We start from the raw sequence: 25,618 nt of genomic DNA, 5'->3' as shown, positions 1-25,618 counted from the left end.
TTCATTTGATGTTCTAGGGTTTCAGGATTGTTGATTCTCTGTTTGGCTTAGTTTTTCGGATCTTTGTTGTGGAGGGACGGCGTGGTGCTTCTGCCTAGACCGCCATCTTGCCGGAGTCCCCTACACTGATTTATTTTTGAATGTTGAATTAGCCCTATATACATGGAATGAATCCATCTTCATGGTGCATACTTCTTTTTATACAATGTCAGATTCTGTTTGCTAATATTTTATTGTCAATTTTTGCATCTAATTTTATGAGCTATATTGATCTGTAGTTTTCTTTTATTATATTGTCTTTGGTGTTGATAACAGGATAATAATAACCTTACAAAATAAATCGGAGTGGCATCAGCAAAGTGGTGGATTACGCAATTCCAAAATCCTGTATCTCCACAGAAACATCAAAACCTAGAGGGCATTGCTTGAAAACATTGTAAGGCCCCTAGGACAAAACATTGTGATTGAAACATACAATAGACAACCTACAGCCAGAAAGGAAAAGTCAGGAATAGAGTTCGTTTGGTAAATTAGGTCATTCAAAGACAATCACGTATCCTGGGCAATTTAGAAAAGCACACACATGCCCGAGACAGGAAGCATGCTCATAAACACCTGGAAGATCTTAACAGTCACAAATGGCTGATACATAACCTTAGTGCAAGCAGGAAGTGAAGGATGAGGGATGACTGTAATCAGACTGGCTGAGCATTAAATGAGTGCCTCAGCAGACAGTTGATCTGCAAAGACTGAGAGAGATTTTGGTGTTGTTATTACATTTTGTTTTTTAAACTCCTGGCATTCAAGGAAATCTCAGTAAAAACACTGGCTGAACACAAGCTAAGTCTGCATCAGTCAAGAACAGTAAATCCTGGGGAGGGGGATAATCTGATTTCCAATGGTACCATTTTATAATATAAAATGTACAGTTTTCAACAAAAAATATAAAGCACACAAACAAGCAGGAAAATATTTTCCATTCAAAGGAAAAAAATAAATAAAGTGACAGAAAACACCCCTGAGGAAACACAGATATTGAACTTACTAAACAAAAACACTAAATCAATTGTCTTAAATATATGTTCAAGAAGACAAAGTAAAATATTATAATAAAATGTGCAAAGACTTAGAGTCAACAAACCAAAAGTGAAGAACATGCTCTGCATTTCTCAAGCTGAAAGAACTGAAGAAACAATTTAAGCCTCGAGTTGCAATTTTGAAGGATTCTATGGGCAAAATATTGAATGACACACAAAGAATCAAAAGCAGATGGAAGGAATACACAATCAGTGTACCAAAAATAATTGGCCAACATTCAACCATTGCATATGGTCAAGAACCAATGGTATTGAAGGGAAAAGTCCAATCTGCACTGAAGGCATTGGTGAAAGGCAAGGCTCCAGAAATTGAAGGAATACCAACTGATATGTTTCAGCAAACAGATGCAGCACTGGATGTGCTCACTCATCTATGCCATGACATTTGGAAGACAGCTACCTGGTCAACCAGTTGGAAGAGATTCATATTTGTGCCCATTCCAAAGAAAGGTGATCCAACAGAATTTGGAAATTATCGAACAATATCATTAATATTACACACAAGTAAAATTTTGCTGAAGATAATTGAAAAAATGGTTGCAGCAGTACATCAACAGAGAACTGCCAGAAATTCAAGCCAGATTCAGAAGAGGATGTGGAATGAAGGATATCATTGCTGATGTCAGATGAATCTTGGCTGAAAGCAAAGAATACCAGAAAGATGTTGTCTTAGTTATCTAGTGCTGCTATAACAGAGTTACCACAAGTGGATGGCTTTAACAAAGAGAAGTTTATTTCTTCACAGTAAAGTAGGCTAAAAGTCCAAATTCAGGGCATCAACTCCAGGGGAAGGCTTTTTCTCTCCGTCGGCCTTCTTCTCTTCGGTGTTCTGGACTAGGAGCTTCTTTGCGCAGGAACCCAGGTCAGAAGGGCTCGCTCTGCTCCCGGCACTGCTTTCTTGATGGTATGAGGTCCCCAACTCTCTGCTTGCTTCCCTTTCCTTTTATCTCTTGAGAGATAAAAGGTGGTGCAGGCCACACCCCAGGGAAACTCCCTTTACATTGGATCAGGGATGTGACCTTGGTAAAGGTGGTGTTACAATCCCACCCTAATCGTCTTTAAGATAAAATTACAGTCACAAAATGGAGGCCAACCACACAATTCTGGGAATCATGGCCCAGCCAAATTGATACACACATTTTTTGGGGACATAATTCAAACCATGACAGATGTTTACCTGTGTTTTATTGACTGTGCAAAGGCATTCAACTGTGTGGATCATAACAAATTATGGATAACATTGCGAAGAATGGCAATTCCAGAACACTTAATTGTGCCCATTAGGAACCTGTACGTAGATCAAGAGACAGTGGTTCGAACAGAACAAGGGAATACTGTGTCGTTGAAATTCAGGGAAGGTGAGCATCAGGGTTGTATCCTTTCACCATATCTACTCACTCTGTATGTTGAGCAAATCATCTGAGAAACTGAACTCTATGAAGAAGAATGGGACATCAAGATTGGAGGAAAACTTATTAACAACCTGCATTATGCAGATGACACAACCTTGCTTGCAGAAAGTGAAGAGGACTTAAAGCACTTACTGATGAAGATCAAAGATTACACCTCAACATAAAGAAAACAAAAATCCTCACAACCGGACCAATACGCAACATCACGATAAATGGAGAAAAGACTGAAGTTGTCAAGGATTTCATTTTACTTGGATCCACAATCAACAGCCCTGGAAGTAGCAGTCAAGAAATCAAATGATGCATTGCATTGGGCAAATCTGCTGCAAAAGGCCTCTTTAAAGTGTTGAAAAGCAAAGATGTCATCTTGAAGACTAAGGTGTGCCTGACCCAAGCCATGGTGTTTTCAGTCGCTTCACATGCATGCAAAAGCTGGACGACGAGTAAGGAAGGCTGAAGAAGAATTGGCACCTTTGAATGGTGGTATTGGCAAAGAATATTGAATATGCCATGGACTGCCAAAAGAATGAACAAATCTGTCTTGGAAGAAGTACAACCAGAGCGCTCCTTAGAAGCAAGGATAGCGAGACCATGTCTCACATACTTTGGACATGTTATCAGGAGGGATCAGTCCCTGGAGAAGGCCATCATGCTTAGTAAAGTAGAGTGTCAGCGAAAAAGAGGAAGACCTTCAATGAGATGGATTGACACAGTGGCTGCAACAATGGGCTCAGGCATAACAATGATTGTAAGGATAGTACAGGACCTGTCAGTGTTTCTTTCTGTTGTGCATAGGGTCACTATGAGTTGGAACCAACTCAATGGCACCTAACAACAATAATAAATTTACTACACAATCAACCCCCATGGAAGCGGCAGTCAAGAAAACAAATGATGTTTTGCATTGGGCAAATCTGCTGCAAAAGACCTCTTTAAAGTGTTAAAAAGCAAAGATGTCACTTTGAGGACTAACTTGTGCCTGACCCAAGCCATGGTATTTCCAGTTGGTTCATATGCATGTGGAAGCTGGACAATGAATAGGGAAGATCAGATAAGAATTGATGCTTTTGAATTACGGTGTTGGCAAAGAATACTGAATATACCATGGACTTCCAGAAGAACAAATAAATCTGTCTTGGAAGAAGTACAGCCAGAATGCTCCTCAGAAGCGAGGATGGTGAGACTTTGTCTCACATACTTTGGACATATTATCAGGAGGGACCAGTCCGTGGAGAAGGACATCATGCTTAGTAAAGTAGAGGGTCAGAAAAAAAGGAAAACCCTCGATGAGATTGATTGACACAGTGGCTACAACAATGGGCTCAAACATAGCAATGATTGTGAGGATGGCACAGGACCAGGCAGTTTCTCATTCTGTTGTAGATAGGGTGGCTATGAGTAAGAATCTAACTGATGGCACCTAACAAGAACAACAATAAATTAACCAAATAGGTGCAAAACTTGTACCCTGAAAACTACAAAATATTGCTGAAAGAAATTAAGGAAGACCTAAATGAATGGAAAGACAGCCCAAGTTCATGTATTAGAAGACTTAATATTGTTAAGGTAACAATATTATCTAAAATGATATACAATTTAATGCAATCCCTATCAAAATCTCAGTGGCATTTTTTGCAGAAATGGAAAAGCTGATTCTCAAATTAATGTGAAATTACAAGGGACTCTGAAGAGACAAAACATTCTTGAAAAAGAAAAAAAATGGAGTACTGAGAACCCAGAAATAAACTCACGTCTCTAGTTAATTGATTTTTGGCAAGGATTCCAAGATCATTCAATAGGGAAAGAACAGTCTCTTCAACAGATGGTGCTGGGAAATCTGGATATCCACATGCAAATGAATGAAATTGAACCCTTACCTTACACCATATACAAAAAATTAACTCAAAATGGATTAAAGATTTAAATTTAAGAGTGAAAACTATGAAACTCTTAGAAGGAAACATTGAGGCAAAACTACATGATCTTGGCATTTGTTTCTTAAATATGACACCAAATCACAAGCAACAAAAGAAAAAAAATAGATAAATCACACTTCATTACATTGAAAACTTTTGTGCATCAAAGGATACCACGAAGAAAGGGAAAACACACCTGCCTCTCATAGGATGGAAAACAGTATTTTCAAGTAATATATTTCATAAAGATTTAATACCAAGAATATATGGAGAAATTGACCATAGTTTAGTTAATATGACCAAAAAAAAGACACAGGCAACAAATAAAAATTAGATAAATTGGACTTTTTTAAAATTAAAAACGTTTGTGCATCAAAGGACATTATGAGGAAAATGAAAAGAAAGCCCACAGAATGGGAGAAAATATCTGTAGATCATATGTCTAATAAGAATTTTTTTAAATCCATAATATATAAAGAATTCCTACAGCTCAACTGTAAAAACACAAACAAATTAAGTAAAAAATGGGCAAAGCAACTGAATAGACGTTTCTCCAAAGAAGATATACAAATGGCGAATAAGCTTATGGAAAAAGGTTTAACATCAGTAGTCAATGGGGAAATGTAAATCAAAACCACAGTGGGATACCACTTCACGCATACTTGCATATCTATAATCAACAAAGTGGAAAATAAAAAATGTTAATGAGGATTGGAGAAATTGGAACACTTATACATTGCTGATGGAAATGTAAAATGGTGAGCCACTGTGAAATATAGTTTTAGGATTCCTCAAAAAGTTAAACATAAAATTACCATAGGACTCACCAGTTCCACTCCCAAGTATATATCCAAAAGAATTGAAACCTAGATCTTAAACAGGTTCTTGTATGCCAATGTTCATAGTAGCATTACTCATAATAGTCAAAAGATGTAAAAATTCAAGTGTCCATCAACAAAAAAATGGGTAAACAAAATGGCATATAAACATACAAGAGAATATTAATTATCTTTAATAAGAATGAAGGCCTGATACATGATACACCATGGATGAATCTTGAAAATAGTATGCTAATGAAGTAAGGAAGTCACAGAAGGACACATAATATATGATTCCACTAATATGAAATATATAGAATAGGCAAATTCATAGGGACAGAAAGCAGATTGTGTTTACCAGGGGTTGGGGAAAGGAAGAAGTGGAGCATTATTGCTTAATGGGTACAGATTTTCTTTGTGGTGATGAAAAATTTTGGAAATAGATAGTGGTGATGGTTGCACAACATTGTAAATGTAATTAATAGCACTAAATTATATACTTAAAATATTTAAAATTGCAGATTTTATATTATATATGTTTTACCACAGTAAGGAAACCCTGGCCGCATAGTGGTTAAGAGCTGTGGCTGCTAACCAAAAGGTCGGCAGTTCGTATCCACCAGGCACTCCTTGGAAACCTTATGGGGCAGTTCTACTCTGTCCTATAGTGTCACTATGAGTCCGAATCGACTCGACGGCAGTGGGTTTTTTTTTTTTTTTAACCACAATAAAAATACAGTAAAAAAAAAAAAAGAATTAGGAAGTGTTCACGTCTTTTTCCTGGAAAATAGCCTGTGAAATTGCTGTTAATTCTTCTTTAAGTATTTGACACAATTCTGTAATGAAATCATCTGGGCCTGGAGGTTTCTGTGGGAGGAGGGACAGGGAGGCTTTAAAATTTCGAATTTATTTCTTTTTTTAATGGTTACAGGACTATTCAGATATCTATTTTATCTTGGCTGAATTTTGATAGTTTGTGATCTTTGAGGAATTGGTCCATCAATTCTGTTGTTGAATCTGAGTGTCAATTTGTTCACAGTATTCCATCATCTTATTAATGACTGCATGATCTGTCGTGATATGCCCAATTTCATTTCCGCTGTTAGTGTTTTGTGTTTTTATTTTTCTCAGTTTTGCTAGTAGTTTATCACTTTTACTGATATTTTCCCAAATAACTAGACTTTTGTTTCATTGACATTCTCTGTGACTTTTCAATTTCTTTAATTTCTGTCTTTATCATTACCTTTTTCCTTCCTTCTGCTTGCTTTGCGTTTATTTCATTTTTATTTTTCTAGTGTCTTGTAGAAGAAGCTTAGGTTATTGATTTGAGTCTTTTTCTCGTTTATTGTAATGATTTGGTGCTGTAAATTTTCCTCTCAGCACTGCTTTAGCTGTGTCTCACAAATTTTGGTACTTTTTTTAAATTCAGCTCTCTTTTATTTCCTCTGAGATTTTTTGGACTCATGGAATATTTAGAAGTGAATTTTTTAAATTTCCACATATTTAGAGATTTTGCTTTACTTTTCTGTTATTAATTTATAGTTTTTTGCCACATGGTCAGAGTACACATATTATGATTTCAATTCATGTTACATTAGTTGTTGGTTGTTTTATGCCTCCAGATAGGGTTTATCTTGATGAACATTAAACCCAAAAACCAAACCCATTACACTGAGTCAATTCCAACTCATAGTGACTCTATAGGACAGAGTAGACCTGCCCCATAGAGCTTCCAAAGAGCAGCTGATGGATTTGAACTGCTGGCCTTTTGGTTAGCAGCCAAGCTCTTAACCACTGCACCACCAGAGCTCCTGATGCACGTTTGATACTTGAAAAAATATGTATTCTTCTGTGGATGGGTGGAGTGTTAGATATATGTCAATTAGATCCTGTTGGTTAATGGAGTTAGTCAACTCTCCTATATCCTTGCTGATTTTCTTTCAGACGGTTATATCAGTTGCTGAGGTGTTAAGTTCCCAACTATAATTGTGAATTTGTATATTTCTCCTTTCAACTCTATTAGTTTTTGCTTCATGTAGTTTGAGATTCTGTTGTTTGGTGCATACACATTTAGAATTGTTGTATCTTTCTAAGTGGATTGATCCATTAACATTATGTAATGCCCTTTTCTGTCACTAGTGTTTTCCTTTGCTCTGAAGTCACTTTATTTGATATGAATATAAATAATATCTGCATTATTTAGATTAATGTTTGCATGGTATCTTTCCCATGGTTTTATTATCTACCTACCTAAGTCATTGAATGTGAAGTGAGTTTCCTGTAAGCAGAATATAATAGTGGTTATGTGTTCTTTCCTTTCTGTGGGTTTCTTTAACATTCTTTAAGATTCCATCTTGATTTATTTATAGTGTTTTTGAGTGTATTTCTTTGTATAGTTTTCCTACTAGCCGCTCTGTGTATTATAATGTACATATGTGACTTATTACAGTCTTACTGATATCAACATTTTTCCACTTCAAGTGAAGTGTGGAAACCTCACTTCCATTTAGGTTCCTTTATGTTCCCTAGTTTTAAACATTTGGAGATATCTCAGGAGTCAACACATTCAGATGCAATGGATGAGCCTTGTCCTGGGAAATCCACTTTTGAAATCATGGTATCTCTGTTGTCAAGTAAGCATTAAAAGATGTTTTAAAAATTTCTATGCATTTCCCTTTGCACATTTACCTTTTGTGCAATCTTTTTTTTTTTTATCTCCAGAGGTTAGATTATTTGGTTTATGAAGAAAACAGATATCATTAATAAAATAAACTCCACTATAATTTTTAAACTAGCAGAACTTACCCCCTTTACTTGACTCTTATTTTTATATGTATTGACTAATTTCAAGGAAATGTACTTCCATTAAATTCTACTCATCTTAACCATAAATTATTTAGAGAAACAAGAGAACAGTTCTGATATTTTTTGTGTTTAATATGCTACAACTAGAAAACCTGTTTTCATGGTAAACAAAAGAATCAGAGTGGTAACTCACTTAGGAACAAGACAGATACTTTAGGATAGAGTTCTTCGAGATTGTCAGCCTTGACTGACTGACATTCACTTTTCCTCTCTCGGAGAAAAAGAAAACAACTAAGTTTGCCGTAACAGTGAAAGGAAAAAAAAAAAGCTTGATGCCCAGAGATTGTTTTTTCCTTCATCTGAAATTAAACCAAGTATTGTTAGAACATTTCTAATGGCTTACTTTTGTTCTGGCTTGTTGTTCCTGTAGCCCATTTTTTAAGTTTTTCTATCTCTACAACACTAGTTATAAAATATTTTGCTCTCTGCTCTTCTTTGCTTACAATGATTAAATCCTAGCCTGGTGATGAATGTGTATAAAGGGCAGGAATTGCAATTTCTTTAATCTCTTAATAATTTGGGTTCATGGCTCAAACGAGACTTTAGACATCTATCCAAAGGAATTATACCAAATTTTCTATTAATCATTACGTCCTTAGTGCTCACAAGGCCTCTTTCTAACAATAGATCTAATCATTTCAAGATGAGCCACAATTACAATGAATATGATAAAGAGCTCATCATCTAGGCCAAGATTCTGATCCCATGAGTCCATGATAGAAACCTCTGTTTCACTACTGATTTAACATTAAGGGCCATGAGTTAAGTCGTGTGGCTCTGGAGATTTATAAATGTTTAAAGCCTTTAATAAACTTAGCTTTTTACTGTTGAACTATAGTCACTAGCTGAATAAAACGTTTGATTTTTTTTTTTTAAACTAGGACTGTATTTATATGCTCCAGGCAAACTAGCTCAGTATTATAGCTTTCTATAATTCATTTTCATGAGGTATTGATTCACTTGGGACCCCAAAGAAAAAGTTTCCCCACTCACAAAGTTTTACTACCACTCAAGGCACTTTTGCACATATCAGCAATTAATTAATTGATTATCTCTAAGTATTTTTAATAACTAACTTACTCAGTAGATTTGTAAGCTTCTTTCTTGTTTTATCAGTGTTCTGAAGGTTTCACATTGTACATGGATAAAATAATGGTGTTATAACAATAACAGCTAGTATTTACTGAGTGTTCACTGCATGGCCAACGGTGTGTTAAGTGTTTTACTCTATTAACACATTTAACCCACACAGCCACTCTGTCATATAGTTACTATTAATGTCAGTGTTTTACAGATGGGAAGACTCAAGCACAGAGTAGTCAGAGTAGTTAAGCAACTTGTACTTTTTCAAGATCATACAGTTAATATATGCTGGAGCTGTTTTTGAGCCAGACATTCTAGTCTCAGAGCCCATGATCTTAAGTACTATTCCTGTTACATAGTAGGCGCTCATTAAATATTTTGGCTTATAAAATCCTATAGTTAGAACTCCGAAGAATCACAACTGTCTCATTTTTTCCAAAAAAAATCAATAATAAATAACCAATAATAAAAATTAAAATGTCCAGAATACAGAGCTCTACTGAGAATAAATTCAGCTGGAGAGCTAAATGGAATCATTGGCTGCTTTATGTTGAATTGGAAGTGGAAAATAACAACTTCAATGTGGTAAGTTAAAAAAAATGGAAAATCTACGCTATATTCACAAAGCAGTAAAAAATGTGCAAGCTTAAAATATTTTAGATACTTTAAGAGCTAACTACTGAGAAGATACCTGAGGCGAATGAGCCTCTAAGGGAATGAAACAGCTTTTTTAAATAAAGCTCAGACCCTATCTTATGCAGTTTTAATGTAAGCCTTTGATAATTTAAGACTTCATGGAACACTCGAGAGGAGTGCTTTTATTTCTGTATTATGGAAAATTGGCAGCATCATAGATATTGGAGTTGAGCTGTGGTAAATAATAAGTTGTGCCTTTAATTTATATTTGCTTTATATTTCTGCTAAAGCTATAACCAAATGATTAGAAATTATCATCTGTGAGAGAAAATTATATAAGGGTGCCTCTATTAATGAAGAAAAAGCTACCAAACTATTTTGACACCACACGTATTGTCTTTATTACTTTATGGAGACTGTAAGCTCTATGAGCACAGAGATGATTATGTGTATCTTAGCAATCACTGTAGTTTTAGTACCTAGCCTTAGAATCAATCAATCAATCAATCAATGAGTTAGAAATGGTTTAGGAGACAAGAATTTATTCTAGGCTGTAGATTTCCAGCTTTGTTACAGTGAGTAGTTCTTCCTACACTGAAGGAGAACAAGATTGTGGATCCCTGACCCTTTCTCCACACAGGGAATATTCTCTTTACATATGATTCATCTGAATTAAGCAGATGGCAACTGAACAGAGAACTAAAATGTTAAATATGAAAATTTGACAATTGTACAATTTAGTAGATTACTTAAGTTATAGAAAAATAAACTGATTAATACCCAAAGCTCCTGATTATTACTTGCATATGCAAAAACACTGAATATCCCAATGTTGTTGTCGTTGGGTGCCCTTGAATCTATTTTCAAGTCATAAAGACCTCATGTAACAGAGTAGAACTGCCCCACAGGGTATTACAGGCTGTAATCTTTATGGGACAAGATTGCCAGGTCTTTCACCTGCAGAGCTGCTGGAGGGGTTGAAACCACCAGCCTTTCAGTTAGCAGCCAAGTACTTAAACATCGCACCACCAGGACTTCTTGAATATCCCAATAGTTAATATAAATGCAACTGCAAATTTTTTAGGTAAAGTTAACTTAGATCAATCCACTAAATAAATACAAATGTAACAGTCTTACATTAATATCAATGCATTTAGTAGTGATATATCTATCTGAATATTCTTTCTCTAGCATAGATGATAATTTAGTCAGGAAATGAAGTGTTATAGAAGTTTATATAATATTCATATATTTATTTTTATTCATGTATATTTTTAAATATTATTCAGCATATAATTTATTTATTGTTAGAGATCTGGACACATAGGACATTAACTTTCAGTAATATAATATTTATATTTTATATATTTATATCTGAGGTGTACAGCAGACTATGGCGGAAAAGAATGTTTACATCCTGGTTAACAGTCTGTGTAATTTTCACAAATAACATAAATCTCTGTGCCTCAGTTTACACAAATTTAAATATCACCCTGATGAAATATTTTAGAAATTAAATCAGGTGATATATATTAAATACCTAAAATGAGTGTAAAACTCAGTAAGAACTTAAAAATCGTAGATGCCAAAATAGTTCAGGAAGGAGGAGAAGGAAGAAAGGAGGAATACGGAGAAAGATTTTGAGTTTCAATAACCTCAGAAAGTAGAGGGATAAGGATTGTTATTATTATCTTCATTTTACAGATTAATAAACTGAGATTCAGATAGGCCAAGTGACTTGCTCAGTGTTATACAGCTACTTACTGATATGAATTGTGGTTTAATAGCATTTTATTGATATGCCCATGATTACAATTCAAATGTTATATTGTAATTATTTATTTCTACATCTGGTTTTCCTACCAAACTATGAGGTCCTTCAGGGCTGGGATCTTATCCCATTCATTTCTCAATGACCTAGAAACATTGTACATAGTACCATATAGGCTTTTGGTAAATGGTTTACAAATGAACAGGTGATCTAGAATTAGAAGCTATACCTTGTCACTAAAAACCTGATATTCTTTCCATTTTTCCATTCTTACTTATAATCATCCCAGTGCTGCAGAAATTTACATATTACACAAAATACAGTGATTTATTCCCAATAATCTTTAAATTAATTTCTAGCTTGATGAATTGGTTAATTAATGGAGCAAACCATTTTTTGCCCAGTCTTTTCCTGAGTTGGAAGTATATTTTTTTGACTATTAGGCTTCACTTACGGTGATAATATCGAGACAGACTTAATGAAACCTCACAATCCTAGAAACAATGAATTCAACTGGATAAAATAGAAGGGCCTCTTATTGAGTTTAATTTTTCTTAGAGGATTTCAAATATAATTGAAAATTCCACAGAAAAGGCATTGAAAGTGAAAGTTCAGCATGAAATTGTTAGAGAAGTTTGAAACGGAATATGTCAGTAAGGAACTAAGAACTCAGAAAAACTATATGATTATCTCAGGAGAGATTATTTTTCTGAAGTAGGAAATAAGCAACAGATGGTATCAGGTATCAGACTCTTAATTATAATAACTTCACAGCCTGTTACAAGATAGGAAATATTAGATTGAAACTAAAGTTTTCAGGATAATAAAAAATAATGCAAATATAATCTAGGTTCAAGTCTATCAGAAAGGTACATACATAACTAGTATTTATTTAGAATGCTTTCACTTGAATGAGAAGAATGTTAAAGAACCAGTAATACTATTTATTTTTATTTTTTATTGTTGTAAAAATATACATAACATAACATTTGCCATTCCAACATCTGTCACAGGTACAATTCAGTGACAGCAACTACATCAGTCAGTCATGTTGTGCAGCCATCAACAATATCCTTTACCAAAGTTTACATCACCAAAAACAAACTCATTGCTTCCTAAACAACGATTCTCCTTTTCCCCTTCTCTCTCACACCTGGTAACCACTGTTAAACTCTGATATCTATGCCTTTTACGATTTTAGGTATGTCATATAAGTGATATCATACAATATTTGTCATTTTGTGATTGACTTATTTCATTTAGCATGAAGTTTTCAAGGTTCATCCATGTTGTAGCAAGTATCAAGACTTCATTTCTCTGTATAGCTGAGTAATATTCCATTGCATGTATATACCACATTTTTTTAATCCATTCGTCTGCTGATGGACATTTGGGTTTGTTTCCACCTTTTGGCTATTGTGAATAGTGTTGCAGTTAACATCGGTATACTTGTGTGGTGAAATGAGTTCCTGTATGTGGTCTTTTGCTTTGGTTCTTTGGAAAAACAGCTTGGGAGATGTTTTCCCCTAAGCCTTGAAAATTTACCTTTGCCCTAGTTCTTTGGAGGAGGAGCCCTGGTGGCACAATGGTTAAGCACTTGGTTGCTAACTAAAAGGTTGATGGTTAGAACCCTCCCAGCAGCTCTGCAGGATAAAGATGTGGCAATCTGCTTCTGTAAGGATTACAGCCTAGGAAACCCTATGGGGAAATTCTACTCTGTCACATAGGGTGGCTATGAGTTGAAATTGACTCGATGGCTCCTAACAACAACAGCAACAGTTCTTTGGAGAAGCAACTTGTGGGGGTGCGGCCAGATTGTTTTCTACCCCAGAGAGTTTGTTACAGGGGATTCCTCAGGTTGATTGACATTTCTGGGTAAGCTGTAAGCAACTTACTGGTTTAATACTTTTCGTCTGGCCCTGGGCTGCAGTCTGATGTGTGACTGGTCTACTGTATGCACTTTGCAGGGATTGGTTGACTTACTACGCAAATATTGGCTTGGAAATCCACCTGATAGGACTGAGTGACTTGCAGTCCACCGAAGGGATTGGTAGATTGTGGTCTTGCTGGGAGAGCCATGCCTCGAAATTGACAAGGAGTTTGTATGTATGAGTCACCAACCCCACAGAGGTTTTTCAGAGAAGAGAGAAGCAGAGAGAGAGAAGGTTAGGAACCTCCTAAAAAAGATGTAATATGGGTCATGGGCTGTAACACTGAATACATGGAAAGGGCCCTGTGGCAGAACTGGTGGTGATGGCAGAAAGCTGCTGCTAAGAAAGCAATTATACGAGAGCTGAGCAAACTGTTACACTGGCTATGAGCTGGGCCAGTTAGCAGCAGAGAGGTCGATGGCAGGGAGGCCGATAGCAGAGAGGTCTGCACAGCTGAGAGGAGGGTGTGCATGGCCAAGAGGGGTTGTAGCACAGCCGTCAGAAGGGCCTGTCTGCTTGCATGGCCAAGAGAAGGACCTGCTAGCATGGCTGAGAAGGGCCTGAGAGAGCTGTCCTGGTTGGAAGCCATCCTGCACTGAAGAAGGGACAAATGTGCTCTCCATCTTGGGGGAGCCTTCTAAACCTTACCTATGCGCTTCCTGAGCCTGATCCCGAGTTGTTCCTGTTACTTCCAAGCTGATCTTGATTCCAAGTTATAGCCTGTTACTTCCCTAATAAACCATATAGCTGTGAGTTGTGTGTGGTTATTGCAAGGAATTATCAAACCTAGCAGAGAAGTGGAGAGTTCTGTGCAGGAAAGGACTAGGGTCAAAAATAGTGAAGTTGGGTAGTGGTGATATGTCTGACATCCACCTCATAGGAACCAGTTCTGTGCTGATCCTGATTCTTTTCCTTCATGAATTTAGGTGATTCTTTATGCTGTTAGATTACAATGTGTCTGTATACGTAGCTGTTTTCGAGTCTATTGGGTATATACCTAAATACCATGTGTTTATCCTGAAGTTTCATATAAAGGTAAGCATATAGTTGGCTTTTAAATTTTTATTTATTACAACTGATGTATTTTGCCACATTGTCTTCTAATATGAAAAAGCAGGGATTCACAGAATTAAGCAGTTTGGCAGCTAGTGCGTTTTAAAAAATGCTTTATTTCTAGTAAATAAGAAAGATTATTTGTATTCTGTGTTTATTCTCGTAACTTTTGCTTTGATGTTCATTTTACAAACATCTGTAAGCTTTAATAGACACAATGCAACATTCTCAGTCAGATTTGCACATTTAACAAGAATGACACATGCTAAGATGATCTGTAACTTAAAGTGATATTGGAGATAATTGCATATGTCCTCAGCAGTAAACAAACAAAGGTATCTTTATGCAAAACTCGAACAATTAAAAATGAAACATCGTTTCCACTGACATGCAATATTTTTACAAAGCAGATGTGTCTGTCACATTGCTCTTGTTACTGTCATAGTATAAAAACGTTGCAGAACAAGAGTAGGGTTTTGAAAAGCCAAAAGCATTATGCTAGAACAAGGTGAAATTGTACTCTAACTCAACCCTGGATCCTGATAAGCTGGGGATTTTGCATCGTGCATAATATTCTGCTTGTATGTCATCTTGATAATATTTTGTTCTTGTTTAGCTTTTAGTACATCTATTATAGCATCAATCTTGAATAAAACAGTTTTCCTTTAATTTGACTCTCATTCTGCTATTCTATATAATATCTGCATGTTAGAATTCAAAGATGCAGGACGCATAAAACAATTTCAGGTATATTCAGTCCAGTACTCTTAATTTCTCTACTCCTTGTCCTATAACTGCAACATCATTGTCCCATGATACCCTACCTCTTTCTCCAATTGTCTTTTCTTTCAGGCTTTAACAGTGATATACGGTGTCCTGGATTTTAATAAATAATAATTTGATAACCATTTTTAAATGACATTCATTTTAACATAAGAAAATTTATCATTTAATATATGTATGTTAAATGATGGGTTAATTTGTCCAGGAAATTTGTATCAGGAAATGAGTAACTTTTCAACCCTCTGAAATAGATGATCTTGGCAATTTGCTGTCCAATATTTCAATCCCAGGAAGTAGTCCATCCTACATAATTTTATTAATGAAATTAAACTAATTTTGGACATCAGTATATAGTTTTTTTTTTTTAATTTTGCACAGTTATACAGTCTTTAATTCCAAAGTTAATTGTTTAAAAGTAAATTACTATTAATAATAGCTAACACACACACACACACACACACACAAAGAAGAGTCAAAAACAAAGAATTACAGATAAGAGTATGGAAAATTAAGGTGACGTAAGAACAAACATGTTAATCATTTCTATTAGTTGTGCTCACATTAAAGTTTCTTTTAGAAGATGTCTTAGTCATCTAGTGCTGCTATAACAGAAATACCACAAGTGGATGGTTTTAACGTAGAGAAGTGTATTTCCTCACAGTTAAAGTAGGCTAAAAGTCCAAATTCAGGGCATCAGCTCCAGGGGAAGGCTTTTTCTCTCTATCGGCCTTCTTCTCTTCGCTGTTCCCCCAGACTAAGAGCTTCTTGGCGCAGGGATCCCGATCCAAAGGACGTGCTCTACTCCTGGCACTTCTTTCTTGATGGTATGAGGTCCCCCCATTCTCTGCTTGCTTCCCTTTCCTTTTATCTCTTGAGAGATTAAAGGTGTTGCAGGCCACACCCCAGGGTAACTCCCCTTACATTGGATCAGGGCTGTGACCTGGGTAAAGGTGGTGTTACAATCCCACCCTAATCCACTTTAAGATAAAATTACAATCACAAAATGGAGGCCAACCACACAATTCTGGGAATCATGGCCTAGCCAAATTGATACGCACATTTTTTGGGGGAGACAATTCAAACCATGACAGAAGATAAATATTATCTTGTGGTTTTCAGAGACTGCTAATGTTCCCCTAGAGAACAGGACTCACTACTTTTAGCTGAGGACACTGAGTCTGTAATAACGTATACATTTTACCACTACCTTTCCAAGATGACCACATGACTATGTTCTGGCCAGGATACGTGAAAGGAAGTGATGGGTAAAATTCTGATTTAAGTTCTAAAATGTAAATATGTGTCCTCACTTGATCCCCTTTCTTTTTCCTTGTTTCTGATATAGTAATGTGGTGTGAACTCTGTTGGACTGGACAAAGAAAGGCAAGACCCCAGAGACATGAAGAAAAACAAGAGAGAGATTCTAACATATGGTTAGAATATTAGCACCTTATTATGTTTGCACTTAAATTTTAGGTGAGAGATAGGTAATTCTATCTTATATTAGTCACAGCTTTTTGGGTCTGTATTCCAGCATCTGAAACTATATCCTATATAATAGCCATTGCACTTCAAGGTATTTATCCAAAATAAATGAAAGCATATATCCATATTAAAACTTGTACACAAATGTTCATAGCAGCCTCATTTGTAATAAGTAACAACTGAAAACAACGTAATGTGCATCAACAGGTGAATTAATAAACAAACTGTGCTATAGCCATGCAGTGGAATACTACTCAATAATTAAAATGAATGAACTATTAATACACACAACAACATGGATGAAGCTCAGAATAATTACGCTAAGTGAAAGAAGCCAGACAAAATTATTTTAAACTATATGATACCATTTATGTAAAATTCTAATGCAAACTAATATAGTTAGAGAAAACAGACAAGGTACATCCAGTGGAAGGGGGGTTGGGAACGGTCGACGGATTAAAATGTGGCACAAAGAAACTTTTGTATGTGATGCATATATTGATTATCTTGATGTGATGATGGTTTCATGGCTGTCTACATATGTCAAACCCATCAAATTGTACATGGCATATATGGGCAGCTGATTGTATGCCAATAATACCTCAGTAAAGCGATTAAAAAATAATACTTAACACATATTTCTGACAAATGCCAGCAACTGTTAAAATCACTTGAATTATTCATTTAACCCTCATCACAATTCCTCTAAAGTAGGCAGTATTTCACTATTCTACAGATGACAAAGCTAAAACAAAAGAACAAGAAGTTACTGCCTAGAGTCACTTAGGTAGTAAATGGTAGAGCCAGGATTTGAACGCAGGTATTTTGGCTTCTGAATTTTTACTTTTTGCCAAAATTCATGACTAAATATTACACATTGGCTCTAAATTTACCTATAGTCATATAACTAAACAATTGAGGAATGTACCTGAAATTTTTATTCAGTCAATAAATATTCGCTTCTGGTCTGCTATGTGCCAGGCACGTTCTTGGGTATTGAGGATATAGCAATAATCCAAAATTGCAACGTTCCTGCTGCCGTGGAGCTTACATTCTAGAATATGGACTTTAGAATCCAGTATACTCTTCCTCTTTCAAGTAGAGTCATTAAGTAAGTTAGTTAGCTTTTTTAAGCCACATTTTCCTTATCTGTAGAATGGGAGTGATATTTTCACTATAAGAATTAAATGAGATGATATCTGAAAACCATTTAGTACAATGCCTCATACTTAATAAACAGGCTGCGACAATAGTGGTGGTAGTAATGACTGTGGCAGTAGTGTTGCTGTCATTGTCAGAATCATTATCACCATCATCATCATCAATAAATGTAGTCAATGTCTGGGACTCAGTGTAGGAGGAAGATACGGCACTCTAAAGCTTGTAAAAGTTCCTATGGCTAGCTGTGGAATCAGGACTGACACCTCAGTCTTCTGATTTAAAATGTCGTGATCGTTGTTGTATGCCATCAAATCAATTCCAACTCATAGCAACCCTATAGGACAGAGTAGAGCTGCAGCATAAATACTATCTATGAAATTTTGATACCAGCCTCAATTTTAGAAAAGATGGAATAAGGTGATAGAAAGCCCTAGATGCATTCTCATGAATTTGTTCTTTAGAAGTGACGTTTTGCATTTTCAAAAAGAAATAGATTATAAACAAACATGTTGAGAAGGCAGATGATGATGACGTTGATGATGATAATGATTAGATAGACCAGTGTATTTCTTTTATGGGCTTCAGCACTCTAAGCTGATAACACAATAGAGTTCTTAAATAGGATGCCATATATGTCAGGTAACAGAATGAAGTAAACAGAGTGATGATCGTTATCTAGCGATTTAAACCAAGTAGAAATTAATTGGTCTTAAAGTTGTGACATTTTTTTCTCAGTATAGAATCTGTGCACTCAATTTTTAAATGCAGACTAGGGGTGTACTCCACATGGTATAGCATTAGAAAACTCACTTCACAGGCTTCTAGTTATGTTGCAAACACACACACACACATACACACGGATACGAACCTCCTTCCCCAGTTTCACTCATCCACTAAACAAATTTTTTTGAGGACCTACTATGTGTTTACAACGGTTAAAAAAGATTTATTTTGAAAATGCTATTCAGAAAAGGTGCCGTCATAACACCTGCAGTGCTGCATAGCACTGCCAGTGTCATTCTGATAAGCGCTTTTAAGCATTGACTGTTATTGGACAGCTCAAGATGATATTGCTCTTAGTCCAGCTGACAAAATTTACTTATAGTTGGTGCTTTATTGGGTGAGACTTGTAATCAGGTTTTATAATAAATCTGTGGCCACCAAGTGCATTGTCTACCTGTACAAATTCTGTTCTACTTCTTTCCTAATCAGCAGACAGGGTAGTGATTTAGGATAAGCTCTAGTGTATTTTTTCTTTAATGTATTCCTCCTTTTTTCTGTTACCTGTGTGCAGAGATGTGGCCTCCTTGACTTCCTACTATAGTCTTGTTCCCTTAAATCTATCATTAACCTTAGTGGTCAGAAATTATTAATACTAGTGTTCAAGAGGACTTTTTCTCTGTAAGCAGCAAACATACACGAAAATACACCACTTGAACTCAGAACGAAGATAATAGCTGTACTTTACATAGAAAGGAGAAGGAAAGGGGATGTTGTAAACCTAGAGAAGGGGGAAAAAAGGAGTTCGGATTTCCCAGAGAGATTGCACAAAAGCAACACTCTTTTGGGTTATTGATCTCTTCCTTGCCATTTGAGGATTTATTCACACCAGGAAGTTAATAAGAACATATGAAAATACATGACTTATAAATATTACGGAAGAATATGAGCCAATAAGCAGCCAGACTAGTTAACTTTTCTCCCCCTTCTCACTGTATAAAACTTAGCTTGAACAATTTCTTAGTCATCTAGTGTTGTTATAACAGAAGTTCACAAGGGATGACTTTAACAAACAGAACTTTATTCTCTCACAGTTTAGGAAGCTCGAAGTCCAAATTCAGGGTGCCAGCTCCAGTGAAAGGCTTTCTCTCTATATCAATTTGGGGAGAAGGTCCTGGACATTGGTCTTCCCCTCATCTAGCAGCTTCTCAGCACAGGGACCCTGGGTCCAAAGGACGCACTCTCCTCTGGGTTCTTCTTTCTTGGTGGTAGGAGGTCCCTCTCCTCTCTATTCAATTTTCTCTTTTGTATCTCAAAAGATATTGACTCAAGATACAAACTAATCCTGTAGATTGAGCCTTGCCTCATTAACATAACTGCCTTTAATCCTGCCTCATTAACATCATAGAAGTTAGGATTTACAGCACATAGGATAATTATATCAGATCACAAAATGGTAGACAACCACACAATACTGGGAATCATGGCCTAGCCAAATTGACACACATTTTTGGGGGGACACAATGCAATCATAACAAACAGTAATTTTTTTGATTTAATGCTGGTCATTTTGGGATCAGTTTTTAAATCAGGAAATAAAAATCCATACCTCTATTAAAGTATAAATTGCTTTTAGAATGCTTTTCCCCCTTCCATCATTGATTTAAAAAAAAAAAAAAATTTCTGGCATCAAATCTGGTATCAGTTTGCCAACTTACTTGTACGCCTGCCAATATATTTCTGTGATTTTTCTAAATTCTAATGCTTGCCTAATTGTCATGCAATAAGACCCACTCATGGTGACAGACTGTGTTGTGTCTGGGTGGTGTGGATAAATGCAAAAACTATCATTTTAATATTTCCCACGATCTATTTTAAGCTTTTCTCATTAGAAATTCTTGAATAAGGGTAAAATAGTACAGCAGGAACAAGCTGTTAATTAAAATATATAACTTAGGTAAATAAACACATATATTTTGGCTTTGTCCCTTTTTTATTAGGTGAAGATGGAGGATGTGCATACCTCAATATGTTGACTAGCCTTAAATCTTGCCTAGATGATTAGCTTTGCAATAATTCACTACATAATTTATCAAGATAGATATAATGAACATTTCCATATCTTCAGTAGTTCAGTGAGGATTTTAATGGTATTAGATTGTTCAGTGAGAAAATGGTAAAAAATATAACTAAAATCTAACATGTTTTTGAAAATGACCTCTAATGGTACACATATAAAAAGATCCATTTTAGTTCTGCAAAGCAGAGAATGATAGTTTTGAATGTTACGTTCTTAGATATAGACAAAGTTTTTTTTTTTTTTCTTAAATGTCCGTGAGTTTGTTTATTTGGGAAAGTTAAATTTGATAAAAAGAGATGGAAAACCAGAATACTGATTGTTCAAAGCATTAAAGATCCAAGGACACTTTCTTGGAAGAGACTATTCAAAGTGCTATCCTCAGGCAATGTCTTCACAGACAAATTGAATTCTAACATTGAGCCATTGGCAGTTGAATTTGATCAATGAAGACAGACAATATGAATATCTTAGGCTAAAAATAAATACCCGAAATGGAAGGACAAAACGCACACTTTGATTTTCTAGGATAATAGATTTGTGCCTATATTTGGTTACTTACCATAATTCTACTTTTGGAGAATCAAATTACATTAAAATGACAAAAAAAAAAAAAAAACCCACTTGATCTAGGAATAAGCCATTGAATAAAAAATATAAAGCATTCATCCTCTTACTATATTAAATGTATCTCTCTTTGTATTAACCCTTATTTCAAAACCACCCCTTACCCCACCACCAATTTTCTATAATTATTTGTGTTTGAGAAGGCTCTCATACTTACTTTTGCATAACTGTAGAGAGGACAGGAAACTGAGAAAAATTTGGGGAGAAGACACTTTTAGGAGCAACATTAGATAGAAATGTAGACATTTCATCTATTTACCATATGGTGTGCCCATCCTATACAAAGGAGACTGAATATAAAATGCCAAATGGCTTAAATGTTTCTGGGATCTTAAAAATTTTAATTTAACCTGTCTTCTGAGGATGGATGGGAAAAAAAAAAAGGAGTCATAAGTAAAAGTGAACCAAAGGGCTTCACCAGGATGGCTGAAAAAAAATTAGATTGCATAGAGTTGAATTAAGATGCTCCTAAGAACCACCAAAATTATTGTTTTAACAGTTAGAGAGAGTGCCTCAATGCCAAATAGATATTTCTTATGTTTACTCTCTGTTCATGAATTTCCAACCAGTCTAGTTCTTCTTTCTTTAATTAAGAATGTGTTAATGCTTGAAATAAATGCCCTCATTTAGAAATAAGTGATATCATAATATCAAATTGAAAGGGTTCCTTTTCTTGCCCAATGCCTATATGAACCAAACATATAACAATTTATTAATTCTGATTAAAGTTTCTATATGGCTTCTCATATGGTTGCAAACCTCCCCCCCCCACCAAAAAAAAAAAAGAAACCCATTGCCGCCAAGCCAATTCTCACTCATAGCAACTGTTTAGGACAGAGTAGAACTGCCCCATCAGGTTTCCAAGGAGCAACTGGTGGATTTGAACTGTTGATCTTTTGGTTAGCAGCCTTAGCTCACCGTAGTTCTTAACCACTGCACCACCAGGCTCCAGATGGTTGCAAGAGATTTACAATGTTGTTATATCCCATTTCTGAAAACAATGAAGAATGTAGGAGATTGATACGGCTTCAGCAGACGAACAAAATTGTGTACTGTGGCACTGGGAATATGGACATGGTTTTAAAAAAATGTATTTGAAGTAATCAAATTGGAGCTGATTTATGTTTTTGTTTTGTTTTGTTTTCCCTTGCCTTCATTTTATCCCAAATCAGCGGAAATCTGAGGGAAAAAAAGCAGGAAAGGTAAGATTGTAAATTTCAAAGAAAATTGATTATGTAAAATGTTATGATTTTTTTTCTTAAATTTCTGAGAGTATAGTAGTTACTCCATGGAGTTAAACTGTAAATATTAAGATGATATATGTTATGGTTCTGCCTTAAAAGAGCTTCAAGGTGAGCTATCTCCATGTTTGTATCACTTAAGCAGTCCTAGAAGCAATTTTCAAGTCTGATTTTATTTCATTTTTCACCAGTACTTTCTTTTCCCACTGTGCCAAAACAACATACTGCTGACAGCATCATTTTGTGAATGTTCTGGTAATACAGTTATTTTATGATAAGTTTTTAGCAATAAAAAAGGACCATTTTGGTGTCAATTCACAATTTAGCAGTGTCAGCAAAAGTTACTTAATATGAACCACGCAGGTCTCTGATTAAATCACAGGGAAGAATACTGTAACTAAACTAAATATGGTTAATCGGCAAAATGATGTTCTCAGAGAAATTGGGCTTTAGAATGTCATCTTCCAAAGTGAAAAATGTTAAATTCTGTTCAAATATATGTGAACAGTCCAGTTTTGTTGAAGAAGTTCTTTCTCAACTATTAAAAGAAAACTATCTCACACATGTTGTTAAATTATAAATACCTCACTAGTTAAATTGCACTACCTCTAAAAATAAAGTTAATAAAGTTTTACTGCTGTTTACTGACATTTTTTTCCTTAGCATTTATGACATGGTTTCCTCACCGTGTTTTGAAGTTGAAAGAAATGAGTTTCATTTACAAGCTTCTGATGAAAGATGTTTTGGAAATTAAATTCAGGAAGCCTTAAACTCTATCCATAGGAGTCAAAGTTTACCATTACTGTATGCTAGGTTAAATGTGAATGGGGCAAACTATCCTATTCTGGTTTTGGAGTTCAAAACTTGCTTTTGAAAAGGAACTTGCTAAACAGTAGTCTGGGCTATGCCAGGAAGTAACCTGTTAGCCTTGGATGTCTTTACCAAGTGTACCAATTGCCTGAGAAAGGCCTCTAACTAGAATGCCAAAGTGATGTTTGAGAGATAAACTACAATTTATGTTTGAGAGGTAAACTAAAATAAGAGAATCAGAGAGTTTTAAATCGATACATCTTTCTGAGAGTTTTCAAATGCCTGTCTGAGAGTCAACTCCTCCCAGAAGACAAAAGATCATAGAAGAGTTCTCCAGTTAACAGTAGAAAAGAAAGGAAGCAGGGAAAGTAAAATATCACTGGCTACTACTGTGTACTATGTGGAATTGCATATATACACATATATATATACATACATATATATGTATGTATATATATATATATTTAGGGGTGGAGCGGGGGCAGTCACGGTTCAGTGGTGGAATTCTCCCCTTCCCTGCAGAGGACCCAGGTTCAATTCCTGGCCAATGCACTTCATACACAGTCACCACTCATCTGTCAGTGGAGACTTGAGTATTGCTATGATGCTGAACAGGTTTCAGTGCAGCTTCTGGACTAAGACGTACTAGGAAGAAAATCCTGGTAATCTAGCCAATGAAAACCCTATGGATTTTCACAACAGTGACATCTTCACTGCAAACAGTTAAGTGCTTGGCTACTAACTGAAAGATAGGTGGTTTGAATCCACTCAGAGGCACCTAGGAAGAAAGGCCTGGTGATCTGCTTCCAAAAGTTTAAAGCCATGAAAACCCTATGGAGCCCAGTTCCACTCTGAAACACGTAGGGTTGCTATGAATCAGAATTGACTTGACAACAACTGATTTGGTTTTTAAGGAGTCCCTGGGTGGTGCCAACAGTTAAGTGCTCAACTACTAGCCTAAAGGTTGGCAGTTCAAAACTACCAAGAAGCACCCCAGAAGAAAGACCTGGTAATCTGCTTCCTGAAAAGTCACAGCCTTGAAAACCCTATGGAGCAGTTCTGCTCTGCAAATATGGGATCATCAAGAGTCAGAATCAACTCAATGGCAATTATCAACAACACTAACCATCTGCAGCCAATCATATGGATGGTGCAGGACCAGACAGCATTTTGTTCCACTGTATATAGGGTCTTCGTGAGTTGAGTACCTACTCAATGGCTGCTGACAACAACAACATATAGTTAGATGATAGATAGATAGACAGAGAGAGAGAGAAGTCCTGCAAACTTTAGGTGTTCTGACATTCTCAACCATTATGGTAAATTTAGAAAAAGACCTGTTGCTCAGTTATCTAAAGTCAAAATTTTGAAGAACAGAAATGTTGGCAAAATTTATCAAGTATAGTTACCCTAAAAATAGGGGACATCTTTGTTTTAAAAACTTAGGACTCTGTATAATTCACTTTGAGTTGAACCCATGTTCCTATTCAGAAAACTATTTTATCACTTCATTAAATATGCAGCTAGGGCCCCTGGACACCCTGCTAAATCAGAAAGGAAACCATTCCTGAAGCCCACTTTCAAAACAAAGATTAGACAGGGCCTATAAAAGAAACAAAACACGTGAGGAGCGTGCTTCCTAGTTCAATCAAATAGATGAGACCAAATGGACAACTCCTGCCCAAAAGCAACACAAGCAGGCAGGAAGGGACAGGAACTGGACGAACGGACACAGGGTACCTGGAGTGGAAAGGGGGAGCCTGCTGTCACATTGTGGGGATTACAACCAATATCACAAAGCAATATGTGTATACTTTTTTAAAAATTTTTTGTTATTGTACTTTAGATGAAGATTTACAGAACAAATAGTTTCTCATTAAACAGTCGGTACACGTATTGTTTTATGACATTGGTTAACAACCCCACGACATGTCAATACTCTCCCTTCTCGAACTTGAGGACCTTTTTTTATTGGTGAAAATATACATAGTCAAAGTTACACCATTTTTAAAGTTTCTACATGTACAATTCATTGACATTGATTACATTCTTCCAGTTGTGCTGCTATTCTCACTATCCTTTTCCAAATTATTCCATCACCATTATCTTCAACTCACTGCCCCCTAGGCTTC

The 25,618-nt window shown here is 35.8% G+C and overlaps 1 protein-coding gene across 1 annotated transcript in view; it reads left to right on the top strand.

Annotated features, from left to right (window-relative positions):
• PCDH11X (protocadherin 11 X-linked) overlaps nucleotides 1–25,618 on the top strand; it is a 944,132-nt gene that overhangs the window by 481,450 nt on the left and 437,064 nt on the right. The window contains exon 8 of the mRNA XM_004377548.3: nucleotides 22,608–22,637. Within this exon, the coding sequence (XP_004377605.2) occupies nucleotides 22,608–22,637 (30 nt within the window). The remainder of the gene's footprint in view (nucleotides 1–22,607; nucleotides 22,638–25,618) is intronic.

This window comes from Trichechus manatus, unplaced genomic scaffold (assembly GCF_000243295.1).
Source record: "Trichechus manatus latirostris isolate Lorelei unplaced genomic scaffold, TriManLat1.0 scaffold00051, whole genome shotgun sequence".
Lineage (NCBI taxonomy): Eukaryota > Metazoa > Chordata > Mammalia > Sirenia > Trichechidae > Trichechus > Trichechus manatus.
The sequence above is the reverse complement of the archived record's forward strand: the minus strand, read 5'-3'. Positions and strand labels throughout refer to the sequence as shown.